General features: G+C 43.1%; 1 protein-coding gene across 1 annotated transcript; it reads right to left on the reverse strand.

The window, feature by feature from the left end:
* Positions 1–344: 344 nt before the first annotated feature.
* On the reverse strand, positions 345–18,134 carry LOC120917620. The gene is made up of 4 exons (XM_040329059.1): positions 17,578–18,134; positions 11,551–11,650; positions 7,117–7,364; positions 345–1,017 (listed from the first exon to the last, which is right to left on the reverse strand). Exons 1-4 carry the CDS (start codon positions 17,590–17,592, stop codon positions 442–444), a joined length of 939 nt encoding a protein of 312 aa, XP_040184993.1. The 5' UTR covers positions 17,593–18,134; the 3' UTR covers positions 345–441.
* Positions 18,135–21,366: the final 3,232 nt, after the last annotated feature.

Genomic DNA, 21,366 nt, shown 5'->3' on the forward strand with positions numbered 1-21,366 from the left:
TTCAGGTTCTATATTTTTGGCTTCTAGATTGGCTGGTGTAGGATGACATCATAACACATGCACATCATGCATAGCTGGAGTTTAATGAAATTCTGTTAATGTTAACATTTGATGGAAGACTGTTAGCAGACAGGTAAGTGGGTTTTTGTGTGTGTTATGTTGTTTTGCCCAGAGTGGGACTTTTATCAACACTTCTGAATTTGTGTTCTTGCTTTGCCTTTGATACGCATGTTACCCAATTATTAACATTTGCAGCTGCTGTTATAGTTGTGACATAGTTTGTTGCCACCACTAGTGATGCAAATTAATCCAAACTAAGAAAGTGTTGTATAATCAACACTAGGTTTCAAGGTTTTAGAAATATTTAATATACACATATAGATCAATATGATAAGTATTGGTGATAAAGCACAGACAAAATAGTGAAATACATTCTTGCATTTATTTCTGTACGTCAGAGTCAGGATTCTCAGGTTGCTCAGTAGTTATCAGTTTCTCAACACTGGCTTGCTCTGTTCCTGATGTAAGATAGCTGACAAGACTGGATGCTCCTGCAGCAGAAACTGAACCTAACCAAGACAAGCCTGTGGCTACAGCCGACCCTGCCGCTGGTGAACTTGACGAAATATAGGATCCCAGCTGTTTAACACTATTAGCTGTGGCTTCCTCTGCCTCTACAGATCGAGCAGCGAAGGACTCTGCCAATGGTGATATACACTCTGCTGCAGTCAACAACATTGTACCATAACCGGTAGCATCTACTTTAGCAGCTACTATTGGAGCCAATGTTTGTGTTCCTGCAGACAGCATGCTTCCCAAAGCAGCTAGACTCTTCCCAGCTGCTGCTCCCAGCACTCCAGACACCGCTGTCACTCCTTGACCTGCTAAATTGACTCCCTTAGCTGCGACTGAAGCAACAATTTCAGAATTTGAGTTTGCATCCGAGCCCGCAATTTGGACTCCTTTTGCTGCAGCTGATGTCAGTTCTCCAGGAATGGATGCCATGTTTCTAATTATCTGGAAATTAAGAAATACATGTCAGTTTAAATGATTGTAATAAAAAACATTGTGGTGTTGACCATAATGGACAATCAGACATCTTTAATATATCAATCTGTTTACATTTGTTTTGTAGAATAATCCCCCAAGACAATTACAATTACCTTAAAGTGGTTGTAAACCCTTTTTTTTACTTCTACCTACAGGTAAGCCTATAATAAGGCTTACCTGTAGGTAAGGAGAATATCTCCTAAACCTGCACGGTTTAGGAGATATTCCCCTCGCAATGCGCCGCGGCGCATGCGCAGGGGAGATCTACGGCGAAAGGACCGGCAGCCGCCGGACCTTGCCGAATTTAAATCTTCCGCGCGCACGCGCGGGAGTGACGTCATCGCCGCTCCAGCCAATCACAGCGCTGGAGCGGCGATACCCGGAAGACACGCCAGGCAAGAGGACATCTCGCTCGGCGTGGACCAGGTAAGTGCTACAAACCTCGTTCCGAGGTAAGTATTTCATAATGAGCTAATATGCGGTGCATATTAGCTCATTATGACTTTTGCCTTGCAGCAGAAAAAAAATATAATTTTTTTTTAGGCGGGTTAACAACCGCTTTAAACTATATTGAGGGTAAGTCCACTTTCATGCAAAAATGTATAGCGTAAAAAAAATATTTTTATATATATATTACACACAGTGGCCCAGATTCAAGAAGCACTTGCGCCCGCGCAACCATAGGTTGCGCGGCGCAAGTGCTTACTTGCTCCGGTGTAACGAGTGCTCCTGATTCAGGAACCTCGTTACACCGACTGCAGCCTAAGATATGACAGGCATAAGCCTCCTTATGCCTTCATATCTTTGGCTGCATTCTTGCGTTGGCCGCTAGGGGGCGCGGCCATTGTGATCTGTGTAAAAGTTGCGCGGGCCCTGCGCACGCAAGGTACGGAGTTTCCGTACGGCGACTTTAGCATAAGGCTGCTCCTACTCATAGTAGGCGCAGCCAATGCTAAAGTATAGCCACCCTTCCCGCTCGTGAAATTTGAATTTCACGTCGTTTACGTAAGTGATTCGTGAATGGCGCTGGACGCTATTCACGTTCACTTAGAAGCAAATGACGTCCTTGCGATGTCATTTGCCGCAATGCACGTCGGGAAAGTTTCCCGACGGAGCATGCGCTGTTCGCTCGGCGCGGGAGCGCGCCTAATTTAAATGATTCCCGCCCCCGGCGGGATCATTTACATTAGGCGCCCTTACGCAGGGCAAATTAGCATAGCGCCCGCGCAATTTACAGAGCTACTGCTCCGTGAATCGCGGGCAAATCGAAATATTTGCGTGGGCGCAGAGCAAAAATCGTTGCCCTTTGCCCACGCAAATATTGCGTGGCTCTACCTGAATCTGGGCCAGTATCTCACAAAAGTGAGTACACCCCTCACATTTTTGTAAATATTTCATTCTATCTTTTCATGTGACAACACTGAAGAAATTTCACTTTGCTACAATGTAAAGTAGTGATTGTACAGCTTGTATAACAATGTAAATTTGCTTTCCCCTCAAAATAAATCAAAATACAGCCATTGATGTGTAAACCAATGGCAACAAATATAAGTACACCCTAAGTGAAATGTCCAAATTGGGCCCCATTAGCCATTTTTCCTCCCCGGTGTCATGTGACTACAGGGTCTCAGGTGTGAATGGGGAGCAGATGTGTTAAATTTGGTGTTATCACTCTCACTCTCATACTGGTCACTGGAAGTTCAACAAGGCACCTCATGGCAAAGAACTCTCTGAGGATCTGAAAAAAATTAATTGTTGCTCTACATAAATATGGCCTATGCTATTAAAATATTGCCAAAACCCTGAAACTGAGCTGCAGCACAGTGGCCAAGACCATACAGTGGCTTAACAGGACAGGTTTCACTCAGAACAGACCTCGCCATAGTCAACCAAAGAAGTTGAGTGCACATGCTCAGCATCATATCCAGAGGTTGTCTTTTTGAAATAGACGTATGCGTGCTGCCAGCATTGCTGCAGAGGTTGAAGGGGTGGGGGGGTCAGCCTGTCAGTGCTCAGACCATGCACCGCACACTGCATCAAATTGGTCTGCATGGCTGTCATCCCAGAAGGAAGCCGCTTCTAAAGATGATGCACAAAAAGCCTGCAAACATTTTGCTGAAGACAAGTAGACTAAGGACATGGATTATTGGAACCATGTGTTGTGGTCTGATGAGACCAAGATAAACTTGTTTGGTTCAGATGGTGTCAAGCGTGTGTGGCAGCATCCAGGTGAGGAGTACAAAGACAAGTGTGTCTTACCTAAAGTCAAGCATGGTGGTGGGATTGTCATGGTCTGGGGCTTCATGAGTGCTTCCGGCACTGGGGAGCTACAGTTCATTGACGGAACCATGAATGCAAACTGGTACTGTGACATACTGAAGCAGAGCATGATCCCCTCCCTTCAGAGACTGGGCCGCAGGGCAGTATTCCAACATGATAACGAACCCAAACACACCTCCAAGATGACCACTGCCTTGCTAAAGAAGCTGAGGGTAAAGGTAATGGACTGGCCAAGCATGTCTCCAGACCTAAACCCCGTTTGAGCATCTGTGGGGCATCCTCAAATGGAAGGTGGAGGAGCGCAATGTCTCTGTGATGTCATCATGTAGGAGTGGAAGAGGACTCCAGTGGCAACCTGTAAAGCTCTGGTGAACTCCATGATCAAGATGGTTAACACAGTGTTGGAAAAAAATGGTGGCCACACAAAATATTGACACTTTGGGTCCAATTTGGACATTTTGACTTAGGGGTGTACTCACTTTTGTTGCCAGTGGTTTCGACATTAAAGTCTGTGTGTTGAGTTATTTTGAGGGGACAGCAAATTTACACTGTTATATAAGCTGTACATTCACTACTTTACATTGTAGCAAAGTGTAATTTCTTCAGTGTTGACACATGAAAAGATATAATATAATATTAGCAAAAATGTGAGGGGTGCACTCACTTTTCTGAGGTACTGTGTGTGTGTGTATATATATATATATATATATATATATATACACACACACACGTACATACAATTGCTACACAAGCATATTGTAATTTAATGTCATTAAAAATAGCCTTTCTTTTTCACTCTGCATCCTCTGTAATTTTCTAAAAAGTCAATACAATATATGTGTCCTGGAGACATTTTGTATTCAGTTGATGTACAGTACGCATTGAGAGATGTAATTTTCTGCTTGTGTGAAGTATTTTGCACTAAGATACAAGTCAGGTTTTAGGCATGGTCTGCAACAAATATGTCATTTTTGGTGAGATACTTCCTAAAGCTGGCCATACATGGACCAAAATGTGTCCAGTTCACCAGGGATCGGTCGAAAACAGGCCTCCAACCTCCAAAACAGGAATGTTTTTTCAGGTGGAGGTGTCTGACATTTTTTTTCCCTACTCATCTTTTCTGGCTGTTTTCCACTAGTTTTGCATTTGGCTTGGGTCAGTGTCACTACGGGTAGCATGGACCCTAGAGAGGTTGCATAGGCAGTCCAACTCCTCCAGGATGGCACATCAATACGTGTCATTGCCAGGTTTGCCGTGTCTCCCAGCAAGGTCTTTAACCCATCAGCAGGACCGGTATCTGCTATTTGTGCAAGAAGGAACAGCATGAGCACTGTCAGAGCCCTACACTCAGAAACAGGTTTCATGAGGGTGGCCTGCGATCCTCTAGTGGGCACTGTGCTCACTGCCCAACACTGTGGAGCTCGATTGGCATTTGCCATTGAACACCAGAATGGTCAGGTCCTTCACTGGCACCCTGTGCTTTTCACAGATGAGAGCAGGTTTACCCTGAGCATATGTGACAGATGTGAAAGGGTCTGGACAAGCCATGGAGAATGTTATGCTGCCTGTAAAATTGCCACATGCCAAACCGGTTATGCTGAGCGATCTGCATCTGGTGGCATTTGGCTATCTGCATCTGGTGGCATTTGGCTATCTGCATCTGGTGGCATGTGGCAAGTGACTGTGGCAATCTGTGACATCAGCATGGATGTCGCACCACTTCCTTAAACTAAATTTCTCTAAAACGGAGTTACTAATATTCCCCCCTGCCTGTGCCCCCCTCCATGACTTTTCCATCAAAATCAACAATGCAACCATCAGTCCCTCCCCTTACGCCAGGGTACTAGGTGTAATCCTAGATGACTCAGACTTGTCATTTCAGCCTCAAGTCCAATCGTTGTCAAAAGTTTGTAGAATTCACCTCTGTAACATCTCTAAAATTAGCCCCTTTTTAACAAATGAAACCACCAAGCTCCTCATTCACTCCCTTGATATCTTTCGCCTTCACTTTTGCAACTCCCTTCTTATTGGCCTGCCTCTCCATAGGCTATCCCCTCTTCAGTCTATGATGAATGCTGCTGCCAGACTTATCCACCTTACCAACTGCTCAGTGTCTGCCAAACTTCTCCTCCAATCCCTACACTGGCTCCCGATCACCCAGCGAATTAAATTCAAAATACTAACCACAACCTACAAAGCCATCCACAACTCTGCCCCGAGCTACATCACCAATCTTGTCTCCAAACATATCCCAAACCGTCCTCTCCGCTCTTCTCAAGACCTCCTACTATCAAGCTCTCTTGTCTCGTCCTCCCATGCTCGACTCCAGGATTTCTCCAGAGCCTCTCCCATCCTCTGGAACTCACTACCTAAACCTGTCTGGCTATCCCCTACTCTTGCTACCTTCAGGCGATCCTTTAAAACTCAATTCTTCAGGGAAGCCTATCACGTCTCCAACTAATCTTTTACAACTTCCATCAGCTCATTTCTCACAGTTACAACCTTTTGTACCACCTGCCCCACCCTATTAGATTGTAAACTCTTCTAAGCAGGGCCCTCTTAATCCTCTTGTATTTTATTGTATTGTAACTGTATTGTCTCCCTTTTTATATTGTAAAGCATTGCGTAAACTGTTGGCGCTATATAAATCCTGTATAATAATAATAATAATCTGCATCTGGTGGCATGTGGCAATCTGCATCTGGTGGCATGTGGCAATCTGCATCTGGTGGCATTTGGCAATCTGCATCTGGTGGCATGTGGCAATCTGCATCTGGTGGCATGTGGCAATCTACATCTGGTGGCATGTGGCAAGTGACTGTGGCAATCTGCATCTGGTGGCATGTGGCAAGTGACTGTAGCAATCTGCATCTGGTGGCATGTAGCAAGTGACTGTGGCAATCTGCATCTTGTGGCATGTGGCAATCTGCATCTGGTGGCATGTGGCAATCTGCATCTGGTGGCATGTGGCAATCTGCATCTGGTGGCATGCACCGTGACAAGCTGCATCTGGTGGCAGATTCTGCATTATGATGAGTTAAACTAATACATTTTATATTACAATATAATAATAAAATGAATGCGCTTCAATCATCCTGACACCATATTAACTATGGTGGTGTGATGATTGAAGTGCTAACACCAGCCATTTCCTAACAAATTGGCCGCCAAAAAACGCATCATCACCCAGAACCCCAACCCCCCCCCCCCCAATTTTCATCCACAATGCCGGTCCCTGGTGCCAAAAAGGTTGGGGACCGTTGCTATAGAACACATCTGGGACATTATATTTCAGTCTATCCAATGCCGTCAGGTTGCACCTCAGTCTGTTCAGGAACTCAGTGATGTCTTGGTCCAGATCTGGGAGGAAATACCCCAGGACACCACCCGTCATTTCATTAGGAGCATGTCCCGATGTTGGCAGGCATGTATACAAGCATGTGGGGGCCAAACAAATTGCTGAGTACCATTTTCAGTTTGCTGCAATGAAATTTCAGCAAAATGGAATAGCCTGCTGCATAATTTTTTTTCACTTCGATTTTCGGGGTGTCTTTGAATTCAGCCCTCTGTAGGTTGATAATTTTTATTTGCATCAAATTATGTGGCATCCTTTTGTTCCCGACACATTATCCAGTCCATATCAGTATAGCTATCCAGCATGATATTTTTCCCCAAAAAAGTGTGTGTGTGTGCATATATATATATATATATATATATACACACACAAACACACACACACAATGTATATGTAAATGATTATAAGATTCAGTCATATATCACACTTACAATATCCAGATTTCCACGTCCATATTTCAGTTCAAAAGCAAAATCTCGGCAGCTGGACCCACAAGGTTTATTCTCACCCACCATCTGCAGAGCTGTTTTTACCACTTCATCATTGGGCACAGGGGTCAGGTCATGATAAATGTTGCTCACTTTATACTCGCATCCCTTTGCCTCAGTCTCCAGTGTAGTTTTCCCAACAACATTGGACTCTCCATGAACAGCATCATCACCGTCACCAACAATCCTGCCTGAGAACACACAATATCATCTGAATCAATAGGTAACTAACAGGTAATTCAAGTTAATCAAAAATCTGTTCAAAAATGTGTTCTGTAGTCCCTGTGATCCCTACATACAGACCCCTTTGGCCCGAACTTTTTTATTAGTGCTCTTATCTGATGGGCTGAGTTACATTATCAGATTTCACTTGCAACTAGTACTTTGCATAATATGTGACATCATGGATCCCATTAAAACAATAGAGGGGTGGACTCCATGTGGCTTCAACAGTAGTCTCAAACAAGGGTCCAATTTTAATGTAGACAGAAAATTGCTTTTGAAAAATGCTTTTGAATTGCACTTTTGCATGCTTTCGCAAATTTTTGAAGAAATTACATAACTGTTGCTGTGTTTGAGAAAGTTCTTCTTTCCCATAAATCTGTCGCTGTTTCAGATAAATATATTTCCTGGCTCAGCCTCATGCCAGCACAACCTCAGGTCAACCCTGCCCCTTGACCCCCTACAGGACACCCCTGTATAGATAGATAAAAGACAGGCAGTACCTGGTGCAGGTGTTCTTATTCTGTCCTTGCTTCGGACATTCCTGTTATACTGCCTGCCGTGAGTCCCTGTGGTTAAAGGTCCTTTGCTGAGGGTAAATCTCCCTGATGAGGGCTCTCCTGGTGACGGAGTAAGGCGCAGGCTAATGCCTTAAGTCGCACTGGAGAGCAGCCATCCTGGGCTTCAGTTTTCTTCTTCCCCTTAGGCTTGGCTGGCGGGCTTGAGCTTAGGTGAGAGTTCCCTGTTCCCCTTCATGCAGCTTCAGGGTGTGTGTCAGGCTAGTGATGTCAGCCGTGTGCTTTATAATCTCCATTCCCCTGTGTTCCACCTGCATTCCAGTGAGGCTAGCCACAGCTATTCTGGATGGAGTCTCCCAAGTCTATTTCAGCAGTAATTCGTTGGGGTGACTGGATGGTCTTGGTGGACCTCGAAAATCCCAGTGGATGATGTTCATCAACACTTTCTAAGATTTTTCTACGCCGGCAACCACTTTCATTTCAGGTGCCTTCCCTTTGGGCTCAGCTTGGCTCCAAGGACTTTTACAAAAGTAAACGGTAATTTTCTATCTTCGACAAAGAGGAATAAGAATATTTCATTACTTGGACAATGTCCTGATTCTTGCTCATTCCAAATATCTTTTTCTGCGGCACCGAGATTAAGGTCTTGCCACCTTAACGCAGTCCTGTTGGATGATAAATATAGCGAAAAACCAGCTCACTCTGTGCCAAACCTTAGTTTATCTGGGCATGTCTTTCGACACACTCTAGTACAAAGTATTTCTTCCACAAGAAAAAATAATTTGTGTGTCAGCAGAAGCCTTGAAGATGGGTGCCTCTCCTATGATCACAGAGGGATGCGTTTTTTAGGGAGCCTGACGGCCTGTATCCCGGGAGTTCCATGGGCACAATGACACACGAGAAGATTCCAGTTTGGTCTTCACAGCCAATGGAGTCGTGGTTTGCTACATCAGAAGATACACTTTCCGGTCTTTATTCGCAGCGATCTGCAGTGGTGGAGCAGAAGAGACAACCTAGCCCGGGGCAAGCCTGGGGGCTGGGTCATGACCACATCGGAAGCGAGTCTCCAGGGTTGGGGTGCTCATTGCCAGGGACTGCATGCTCAGCACAGATGGCCTCCTCAGGTCCCCTGTTCATCAAACCTCTACATATAGGGTATACATATTCCCTCCGACGGCTCTAATCCTCCGGTCATTACTGAAGATCATGGAAGAGAAGGTCTTGGCAATATTAACTGCTCCGTTCTGGCTGAGGACGTTTCTCCCTCCTCTGTCACCTGGCAACATGCCCACCAGTCAAATTGCCTCAGAATCTGGACCTGCTCCTTCAGCACGGCCAGTTTCATCCCAATCCAGCCGTCTAGCCTTGATTTCGTGGCTTTTGAAAGGGACAGGCCAAATCTGTCTGAATAATAATCGGTGTCAACCCTACTTACAGCAAGAAAACCTTCTACTAAAGCCACCTATCACCGAGTTTGGAGGAGATCTTTTCCACTCAACAGGGGTTTTCGCTCCAGACCCCCTCGTGTCGAATGTGCTGTCATTTCTTCAGTCCGGTCTGGATGCACGCCTCAGTTACAATACCATTAACGTACAGGTTTCGGCGCTGGCAGCATTAACTGATGTCCCTTGGGCTAAGGATCAACTTGTTATTAGGTTCCTCAAAGCATTCATCAAAATTTATCCCCCCGATTGGTTCCTGGTTTTCAAGGTGGAACCTACCGGTGGTACTGAAGAGATTACTGAAGGCACTATTTTTTCCAGACTCGACCAGCTCAATATATTTACTAACTTATTCCTGACAGCAGTGGTTTTAGCTAGGCAAGTTTCAGATATTGCCAGATTTTCCTGAAAAGAGCCGTATTGCACATTCTTCCCCGAGAAAGTTGTACTACATCCTTCTCCAAATTTCCTGCCAAAAGTCTGTTCGGAGTTCCACTTTAATTGGCAGTCAGTACTTCCAGCCTTTTCACCTTCACCTATGGACCTGGAGGGGTCAGAATTGCACAAGTTAGATCTGAAGACCATGTTGCAGACATATTTGGAGAGAACAAAGGCATTCCGAAAATCTGAGGCTCTTTCTATATATTCAATTGGCCCCAGAAAGGGGCATACCGGCCTCCCCAAGGGTCATTTCGTCATGGGTGGTGAACAAAAATTCAGACAGCATATTCACTAGAAGGCTTCTCCCCTCTCCAGGAGATTCGTGCACATTCGAACAGAGCAGTTTCGTCCTGCTGGGCAGCCTGGTGCAACGTATCAGCGGACATGGACTGTAAGGTGGCAAGCTGGAGTTCTCCTAACACTTTTATTAAGCATTACAAGCTAGATGTAGCATCTTCTGTATTGTCCTCTGCTCTGTCTAGATGTTAATAAACTTACCTTTTTGGCAGCACCTGGTGTCTGGATTTTTCGTTTTCCCTCCCTTTGTGTGTGCTAGTTAGGTCCCGAGGTTATGCTGGCATGAGGCTGAGCCAGGAAAATGGAAAATTGTTATCCATACTTACCGTAATTTGTCTTTCCTGGCTCTGCCTCAGGACAGCACACACCCTCCCTGGACCGTTGCAAGCCATTTACAAGAACACCTGCACCAGGTACTGCCTGTCTTTTATCTATCAATACAGGGGTGTCCTATACAAGGTCAAGGGGTGGGGTTGACCCGAGGTTGTGCTGTCCTGAGGCAGAGCCTGGAAAGGAAAATTACGGTAAGTATGGATAACAATTTTCCATTATATCTAATGGACATCGTTTTGTACTTTATTATTGTGGTATGAAAATTTGATTTTGAATATTTTGTATTCTGTTATCCAGCCAGCAGGTGAAACTCTAGTATCCGTTCTACATTTTTTTTTTTTTTTACTTGGAAAAACCAACTTTATTTATTCAAGGCACATATTACAAGACAGGTCAAATACATTTGACAATAAAAATACAGTGTCAAAGGTGAAATGCATGCTCATTCTTTGGTTACTTAGATACCACGGGTCCTACATTCACATGTTCAAGAGGACAGAGGAGCATTTTAATATGGAACAATCCCCAGATATGGCACAATCAGACACACGTTTCTCAATCCTCTAGCCATCTGTCCCAAACCTTGCGTTCTACATTTTTAGTAGTGTATCTTTAACTGCTTTGTTGAAATAAAATCTATTTACAAAGCTCAATAATACAAGCTGAAATTCTCACACACAAGTGAATGATTCTGAGCAGTAAATCATCCATGAGGCTTTATAGCAATTTAATAGCTGAGAAGGACACATATCTATTTATTTGACAGAAGTGGGATATTCAGCTTGTGGAATGTGAGCACATTTGATATGAACCCTCTAAATATTTTTTTTACAATTTTTTTAGGGTGTTTTAGAGCACTAGATTGGGTATGCTAAAAACTTGACTCATCCAAAGGTATATTAAAGTAAATCGTATAATTGTTTATGTAAATGTGAGGTATGAAAGCATACTAACTAAAAATTGTAAGTGTGTATGTTCCACACTCAGATCCAGAGATAAATATCTTTCAAATGAGTGTATTTCGAATGCACTTGACTATAGTTATAACGCAGAACTTGGTTTTATCATATTCTTTAGTTTTTTTTATTGCTACCTGTGAAGCATAGTTTTTCCCAAGTACCTACCTGTTAAATGTACAATATGTCCATCACCTACATACACAGCCCAGTGGCGATGTCCAGGTTGCAAGATTTCAATAATATCTCCATTTGTAAAGGTGGAAAACTGAAATAAGAAAAAACAGCCATTAGCCCTATTTATAAAAATTACCTTGGATCCACTAAAATTTGGGGTTTGGTTTGCGAAGATGGAGATCACAACTGAATAAAAAAATTATTGTAGAAAATAATAAAAAAATAAAAGAAAAAACACACTGACACGGTCCCCCCCCCCCCCCCCCTTAAAAAAAAGAAAGCATTATACATAAAAATATGTAAAAAAAAATATTGTAAAAAATTCAAAACAAATTGTTAAAGATATAAAAAAAAAAAAAAAATACTGACACATGAGATTAAAAAAAAGTATCGGTATTCGGTATCGGCGAGTACTTGAAAAAAAAGTATCGGTACTTGTACTCGGTCTTAAAAAAGTGGTATCGGGACAACCCCAATATGCATTATTGTTTTAGTATGAAACATCTCTGTACTAATATAGATTCTACTACAGGGAGCAGTTATTTCTGATGTGATGTGATGTGTCAGTGAGCATAGTGTGGAATGTGAGGGTAGGGCAGTCCATAGGTCTGTTTATGAAACTTGTAATGATGGTAATGATGTAATCACTATTTATAGTGATTAGCCGAACATACCTGGTTTCAGACAAGTAAGGGCCCTTTCACACTGGTGCGTTTTTGCCACGTTTTCGCGGTAAAAATAGCGCTATTAAAACACTCATAAAACGCTCCCCATGCCCCCTCCATTGAAATGAATTAAAAACCGCTGTAAAAATGCGGTAAAAATGCGGTAAAAATGGAGTGTTTTAAATTCATTTCAATGGAGAGGGGCATGGGGAGCGTTTTAATAGCGCTATTTTTACTGCGAAAACGCGGCAAAAACGCACCAGTGTGAAAGGGCCCTTAGTGAATGCTAATAAAGTTTGGGTGCCAAAACTGGGCCTCACTGAACTCAACGGTACTGAATGGTAAAAAATAAATAGCCATTTTCCCGGTTAAAAGCACAGGGGTTGTGAAACAAATGGCATGGAGGGCTGTCCACTGTCCTAGTGAACAAGTATTTTATGCAGAATACTTAATTTTAATAATGCTTAAATTGAAACAATAAAAATGCTAAATTCTTATACACAGTCCTAACAAATTGTACCGAAAAGCTGGAATATATGAAGAAATGGGAGGCTGACCTCCGGGAGAGCATTGAGCTGGACGAGTGGCACAATATAGCCCAAGGGGCTACAAAGTCCATCATAAATACTTCATTGATAGAAGCAAATTTCAAAGTTTTAATGAGATGATATATGGTCCCTCCAAGACTGGCGACTTTTATACCTGGGCATCCCCTCAATGTTTTCGAGGCAGTGGACAACTAGGGACTACATATGGTGGCAGTGTCCTAAGGTGAGGTGCTACTGGATCAGGGTGTACAATTTTGTGTATTCCCTTACCCATGTAAACCTGATTAAATCCCCAAGACAGGCATTGTTGGATGCTGAGCTGGAATCGGCCTCAAAATCCCAAAGGCATCTTATAAAGTTTAAATTTACAGCGGCTAAAATTACTATAGCTAGATCGTGGAAATCGGCGGTGGTGCCATTGGACCAGCTCTCCTGGATTATGCTCAATGAACAAATGACTAACTTTAAATGATCAAATGCAACAGTTTGTAAAGGTATGGAGTCCCTGGATCCAGTACTTAACGGGAGACTCTAGGACTATATTGATGTAGGAGGCCGGTAGGGGGCGGATGTCGGAGTATGGGGGTCACTTTCTAACTCTTTCTTTCTTCTTGAACTATCTCTCTTTGGGTATGATTATCCTCTTTGTTACCATTGATTGGGCTGACAAAATAAGGGAGGTCACCTAGCTGAAACCTAAAGATGTTTATTTAGCTTAGACAGGGACCCCACCAGAAGAATAAGTATGTAGTTGTAATAATAATATACGTTACATCTCAGATGGTACTGTGTCACCGCCATATCATTAGAAGATCCCAAAAGTGGAACTTCCACTTAATCCACTCCTCGCCCCCTTACATGCCACATTTGGCATGTCATTTTTTTTGGGGGGGGGGAGTGGGGGCTTCAGGAGGAGTGGGACTTCCTGTCCCACTTCCTCTTTGCGCCGTGGGGTTGCTAAGGCGAATAAGCCTAATCGCCTTTCTGCAGCCCCTCCCTGTAGGCGATCACCTGGGACACGTGACAGATCTCAGGCGATCGCCTGTCCAATTGCATGGCGCGGCCAGCCTGGATCACGAACATGTACACTCACCAGTCAATTTTTATTGTCCTGGCAATTAAGGAGCCTTAAGAAATAAGACAGGGGGCCATATAAAGGAGCATAGTGCTGAATAGCAAAAAAATGGCCTGGTCATGAAAGGCGTAAAACCTTCTGGAGCTGAGGTGGTAAAATTGCAGGCAAAACGACAACACCCATCAGCTTTGTTCTGTTTATAAACAGAATGGTTGGGGATTCCATTCATCTATATCGGACCCTTATCCTAGATAAGGGTTTTGTATAAATGTTAAAGAGGCACCCCCACACAAAAAAGAAAGGAAAGGGGGCTTAATGCATACTGGAATTAAAATAAGCTTCCAGGTGAAGCTCATTTCTAAATGCACCTGGAAGCATGTAAATGCTTTGTTATTGCAGAATGACATTCAGAGTTTACAGTGCCTTGAAAAAATATTCAAACCCCTTGAAACTTTCCAAATTTTTGTCATGATACAACCAAAAACGTAAATGTATTTTATTGGGATTTTATGAAATAGACCAACACAAAGTGGCACATAATTGTGAAGTGGAAGGAAAATTATAAATGGTTTTCAAAATGTTATACAAATAAATACGTGAAAAGTGTGGCGTGCATTTGTACTTTGTAGAATCACCTTTCGCTGCAATTACAGCTGCAAGTCTTTTTTGGGGATGTCTCTACCAGCTTTTCACGTAAACTTTTTGCCCATTCTTCTTCGTAAAATAGCTCAAGTTCAGTCAGCTTGGATGGAGAGCGTCTATAAACAGCAATTTTTAAGTCTTGCCACAGATTTTCAATTGGATTTAGGTCTAGACTTTGACTGGGCCATTCTAACACATGGATATGCTTTGATCTAAACCATTCCATTGTAGCTCTGGCTGTAAGTTAGGGTCATTGTCCTGCTGGAAGGTCCTCCACAGCAAAAAGTTCAATTTTGGTCTCATCTGACCAGAGCACCTTCTTCCACATGTTTGCCGTGTCCCCCATATAGCTTCTCACGAACTGCAAGCGGAACATCTTATGGCTTTCTTTAAATAATGGCTCGCTTCTTGCCACTCTTCCATAAAGGGCAGATTTGTGGAGTGCACGACTAATAGTAGTAGTAGTAGAAAGATTCACCCGCCTGAGCTGTGGATCTCTGCAGCTCCTCCAGAGTAACCATGGCCTCTTGGCTGCTTCTCTGATTAATGCTCTCCTTTCCCGGCCTGTCAGTTTAGGTGGACGGCCATGTCTTTGTAGGTTTGCAGTTGTGCCATACTCTTTCTGTGCTGTGTGAGATGTTCAAAGTTTGGGATATTTTTTTATAACCCAACCCTGCTTTAAACTTCTCCACAACTTTATCCCTGACCTCTTGGTGTGTACCTTGGCCTTCATGATGCGGTTTGTTAACTAAAGTTCTCTAACAAACCTCCGGAAGGCTTCACAGAACAGCTGTATTTATACTGAGATTAACCACTTCCCACCCCGCCCAGTGTCAAATGACATCGGCAGGAGGAATCTCCCATCCTGGGCGGGCGCATTTGACGTCCTGGGCTTCCCGCCACATCACTCGGGAGCCAGTGCGGGTGCCCAGTGGTTGCGATGGCCGCCGGGCACCTGCGATTGCCTGGTAAGAGAACAAGACCGTGGATCTGTGTGTTTAAAAACACACAGGTACACGTCCTGTCAGAGGAGAGGAGATCGATGGTGTGTTCCCAGTAAAAAGGAACAGCAATAGGTCTCCTCCCCTTGTGAGTCCCCACCCCCTACAGTTAGAATCACTCACTAGGCAACACATTTATAACCCCTTGATCGCCCCCTAGTGTTAACCCCTTCTCTGCCAGTCACATTTACACAGTAATCAGTGTATTTTTATAGCACTGTATAAATGTGAATGGTCCCAAAATAGTGTCAAAAGTGTCCGATATGTCCGCCGCAATGTCACAGTCACGATAAAAATCGTAGATTGCCGCCATTACTAGTAAAAAAAAAAAAAATAATAAAAATACCATAAATATATCCCCTATTTTGTAGACGCTCTAACTTTTGCGGAAACCAATCAATATACGCTTATTGTGATTTTTTTTTAATCAAAATTATGTAGAAGAAGAATACATATCGGCCAAAACTGAGGACATTTTTTTTTTAAATTGGGATATTTATTATAGCAAAAAGTAAAAAATATTCGGCTAGATTCACAAAGCGTTACGCCGGCGTATCAGTAGATACACCGACGTAACTCGCAGTCTAAGCCCGTCACATTTTTAAGTGTATGCTCAAACTGAGATACACTTAAACCTACCTGAGATACGACGGCCTGCGCTGTCGTATCTTAGGGTGCAATATTTCCGCTGGCCGCTAGGTGGCGCTTCCATTGAGTTCGGCGTAAAATATGCAAATTAGTAGATACGCCGATTCACGAACGTACGCTTGCCCGTCGCAGTAAAGATACGCTGTTTCCGTAAGAGCTATGCCGGCGTAAAGATAAGGCTGCCCCCTAGGTAGCGCATCCTATGTTAAGTATGGCCGTCGTTCCCGCGCCAAAATTTTACATCGGCATTTTTTAGGGACGCCGCATGCGCAGTTCGTTCGGCGCGGGGACGCGCTTCATTTAAATGAAACACGCCCCCTACCCGCCGAATTTGAATTCCGCCGGGTGTTTTACGCTACGCCGCCGCAACTTTACAGGCAAGTGCTTTGTGAATAAAGCACTTGCCTGAAAAACTTGCGGCGGCGTAACGTAAATCAAATACGTTACGACCACCCAAAAGTAGGCCCATCTACGTGAATCTGGCCCATTGTGTTTTTTTCAAACTTATCACTCTTCTTTTGTTTATAGCGCAAAAAATCTGAACCGCAGAGGTGATCAAATACCACCAAAATAAAAAAATCATCATTTATTTGGGTACAATGTTGCATGACCGTGCAATTGTCATTCAAAGTGTGACAGCGCTAAAAACAAAAAATTGGCCTGGGCAGGAAGGGGGTAAAATTGCCCTGTATTGAAGTGGTTAAATTACACACAGGTGGACACTATTTACTAATTAGGTACTTTATTTATTTGTAAACAATTTTGAAAACCATTTATCATTTTCCTTCAACTTCACAATAATTTGCCACTTTGTGTCAGTCTATCACATAAAATACATTTACATTTTTGTTTGTAACATGACAAAATGTGGAAAATTTCAAGGGGTATGAATACTATATCAAGGCACCGTAGGTACATTCATTTGGCATATTTGTATGAACCAGGGACCCATGTTTTCACAAACAGAGTGATTACTTGGTTTACAGTACTGAAACCAAGATGGGCAAAGCAAAAATACTGGGAGCATAGGCGTGCGCACAGGGTGTGCCAGGTGTGCCCAGGCACACCCTAATCACCCTGTACAGCACAGATTCTCTCTACTGCCCTGGAACCCCCCCCTTCCCCCCACAGTGCTTCCGGCTTCCCTCCTCTCCTTTCCCACCGGCTGCTGCTGCGGGCACACACAGGGGGATGTTTTAGGATGAGTGGGGAAGGGGACCAGTAAATATGTGATTTACTGGCCCTTCCCTTTATGAGTGAACACAGTGAGTGATTAGTAGACTGTGTTTGAGCTTTGGGGTGCACACCTTAATCCAATAGGCTGCGCACACCTATGACTGGGAGCCAAACACATAGGTTCACATATACTCAACACCGGCAGTAATATATATATATATATATATAAAAATAGATAAATAAAGAATATACCATCTACTCACCGATTGCAGTGACATGTCTGGCTCTGTGTGTCTCTGGCTTGATATGAGGATGCTAGGATTTCTTAATCGTTAGAAAGTTGAGAATAGTTGCACAAGGATCCCAATTTATAAGTGTGTCAGAGATCAAACTTCATAAACAATAAAAACAGAGATATCCCTGATATATACTTACACTTCCAGTAAAAGATAACACATCAGCAATAACTTGTCACCAATATAGAAACTAATACCACTAACCAGCACTTTAAAGGGCTTATCATACACTTATGGATGTAGTGCATGGGGCACCGATTGAGAAATTGCCACAGCCATTTAGGAATTAATACCAAAGCTATTATTTTTAAAGGCCAACTATAATTTTACGAATTAAAAAACAAAAATACAAATATAAACTGCTAAATACACACACAGTCAAGTTTACCTCAATACTTGTATATTTAGCTTTGCTTGTCAAAAGCTCTAGTGTATCGCAAGATGGCCACCGGAGGAATAGTCAGTCATCTCACCAGTCTTAGTTTTGTATACGCTTCCAATTTGGCAGCGCCAACTCCTCAACCTCCAGGGCTTAGAACCACTTTAAAATTTCTATTGTTTTGTCAAAGCTGAAGTTTAATTTGCCTTAATTATTCTTGTCAAAGAGGGGGTAGGGGACCATTGGGAACTCAACACTTGTATATTCAAACAACTGCAGTTGAAGAACACCAAGGGATTATGATAAGCAGGCAGCCCCTCCTTACACATACCCGCTGGGTTGTGTCTCCACACCTTTTGTCTATGTGCTATAACCTAACATAATTAAACACAATAACAAGAAGGGATGCAGCTTACATAGAGACCTCACTATATTATTCCAATGCCATTTTGTCCCCAAGTCTCTCATTCTCTGCTGGGCCATAGTCTGTGGGTAGGAGGCCAGCCCACAGCCCCCTCCAAAACACTCCGTGACAGTGGGTTGTCACACTGATGGTTTACAGTAACCGGAGGTGACGCGATTGGAGATTTTGATGAATTGACAATTGACTCGATGTCTGCTGCGATCGTGTCACGGAGCTGCAAAACGGGTGGATGCCTGTGTAAACAAGACATCTCCCTGTTCTGCCTAGTGATAGGACACTGATCGTACGCTCCCTGTAATCGAGAGCAGCGATTAGTGTCGTGTCACAGTAAGCCCAGCCTCCACACAGTTAGAATCACTCCCAAGACACACTTAAGCCCTTGCCTGCCAGTCACATTTATACAGTAATGAGTGCATGTATAAATGTGAAAGGTCCCAAAATAGCATCAAAAGTGTTTGCCATAATGTCGCAGTCACGATAAAAATCATAAGAATATATATCGGCCTAAACTGAGGAAAAAAATGTATTTATTTTTTTTAGATATTTTGGGGATATTTATTATACCAAAAAAGTAAAAAATATTGCTTTTTTTTCAAAAATGACGCTCTATTTTTTTGTTTATAGCGTGAAAAATAAAAACCACAGAGGTGATCAAATACCACCAAAAGAAAGCTCTATTTATGGGGAAAAAAAGGATGTCAATTTTGTTTGGGAGCTACATTGCATGACCGCGCAATTGTCAGTTAAAGCGACGCAGTGCCAAATCGCAAAATGTGGCCCAGTCATTTGGCAGCCAAATCCTCCAAGGCTAAAGTGGTTAAAAAGACATGGAGATATAAAAGTAGAATCTTAGTTCAGACAAATGCTTTTAGCGCTACATCCTTTCAATATAATTTTTTTTTACATGTTCTAATTCTTATATCTACCACCATGCTGAAGTCAGAAAAAAAAAAAAAAAGTGTTGACCGTCTGTGTTCTGTAAAAGTTCTTTAGTATGATAGCACAGCTTCACTCATGGCAACAAATGAGAGAGTGCTACTTTAACCACTTAAAACCCGGACCTTTAGGCAGCTAAAGGACCCGGCCAGGTTTTGCGATTCGGCACCGCGTCGCTTTAACAGACAATTGCGCGGTCGTGCGACGTGGCTCCCAAACAAAATTGGCGTCCTTTTTTTTCCCACAAATAGAGCTTTCTTTTGGTGGTATTTGATCACCTCTGCGGTTTTTATTTTCTGCGCTATAAAACAAAAATAGAGCGACAATTTTGAAAAAAATTCAATATTTTTTACTTTTTGCTATAATAAAATATTCCCCAAAAATATAAAAAAAAAAAAAAAAAAATTCCCTCAGCTTAGGGCGATACGTATTCTTCTACCTATTTTTGGCAAAAAAAAAAAAAATCGCAATAAGCGTTTATCGGTTGGTTTGCGCAAAATTTATAGCATTAACAAAATAGGGGATAGTTTTATTGCATTTTTATTTTATTTTTTTACTACTAATGGCGGCAATCAGCGATTTCTTTCTTGACTGCGACATTATGGCGGACACAACGGACAATTTTGACACATTTTTGGGACCATGTCATTTTCACAGCAAAAAAATGCATTTAAAATGCATTGTTTACTGTAAAAATTACAATTGCAGTTTGGGAGTTAACCACAAGGGGGCGCTGAATGGGTTATGTATGGCCTAATATGTGTTTCTAACTGTAGGGGGGTGTGGCTGTAGGTGTGACATCATCAATTGTGTATCCCTATAAAAGGGATCACAAGATCGATGACGGCGCCACAGTGAAGAACAGGGAAGCTGTGTTTACACACAGCTTTCCCCGTTCTTCAGCTCAGGGGACCGATCGCGGGACTCCAGTGGCGATCGGGTCCGCGGGTCCTGCGGTCCCGGAGCTTCGCGACCCATGGCTGGGCACTAGCAGAGGACGTACTGTACGTGCATGTGCCCAGTCGTGCCATTCTGCCGACGTAAATGTGCAGGAGGCGGTCCTTAAGCGGTTAAAGTAGAAGTTCACCCAAAACCTACTCAGTCACATTCTAAAGCTAATTTATAGCCCTGTTGAAAAAGAAAAAAAAAATCGCTATACATACCTGTTCTGCAGCCAGTCCCACGCTGAGCTGTCAGCGACAGCTTCTATGTGTAGGCGTGTGCAGGAGAGGAGACAATGGAAGCCCCATAGTAAGCCTATGGGTGATGTCACTTCCCATTAATTCCCAGCTGTTGTCAGTTCTCTCCTGCACACAGAGGGCGCCGCTGGAGACCGAACTGGATCGGCTTCAGAAAAGGCAAGTATATCGATTTCTTCTTTACAGGGCTAGATAGATGAGGTTTAGAATGTGGCTGCGAGTAAGTTTAGCGTTAGTTAGGTTTTGGGTGAACTTCTACTTTAAGCAATGGCAAGCTATGTTGTCAAGTTACATGAGGGTGTACCACTCATACCAGCAGCAGTTTCCTGGTCCCCAAAAATTGAAAAGTAAAATTCTGGATGTAAACTGGATGTAGGTCCCTAAATTACAATGATTTGGTAAATCTAAAGCAGACGGCACATCATCAATTCCCGACTCGACTACGCAAACTCCCTCTACCTCGGACTCCCCAAATACCAAATTTTGTTGTCCAGAACACAGCAGCCAGACTGGTAATGGGAAAAAAAAACTGGGAATCAATCATCCCGTCCCTGAGGACCCTCCACTGGCTAGCCGTGAAAGATCGAGTTACGTTCAAGACCCTCTGCCTCACTCACAAATGCACACAAGGAAACGCTCCTCAATACCTATGCGAGAAAATAAAACACTACACACCCTAGTGTGTTAACTAACCAAAACCTCCTCCACATCCCCAAGATCCAATACAAATCTAAAGGAGAACGAAGATTTGCAGTCCAAGGACCACGGCTATGGAACGCTCTACCCACGGACATCCGCATGGAAGAAAACCATCGGGA

Source organism: Rana temporaria, chromosome 11 (genome assembly GCF_905171775.1).
Source record: "Rana temporaria chromosome 11, aRanTem1.1, whole genome shotgun sequence".
Classification (NCBI taxonomy): Eukaryota; Metazoa; Chordata; class Amphibia; order Anura; family Ranidae; genus Rana; species Rana temporaria.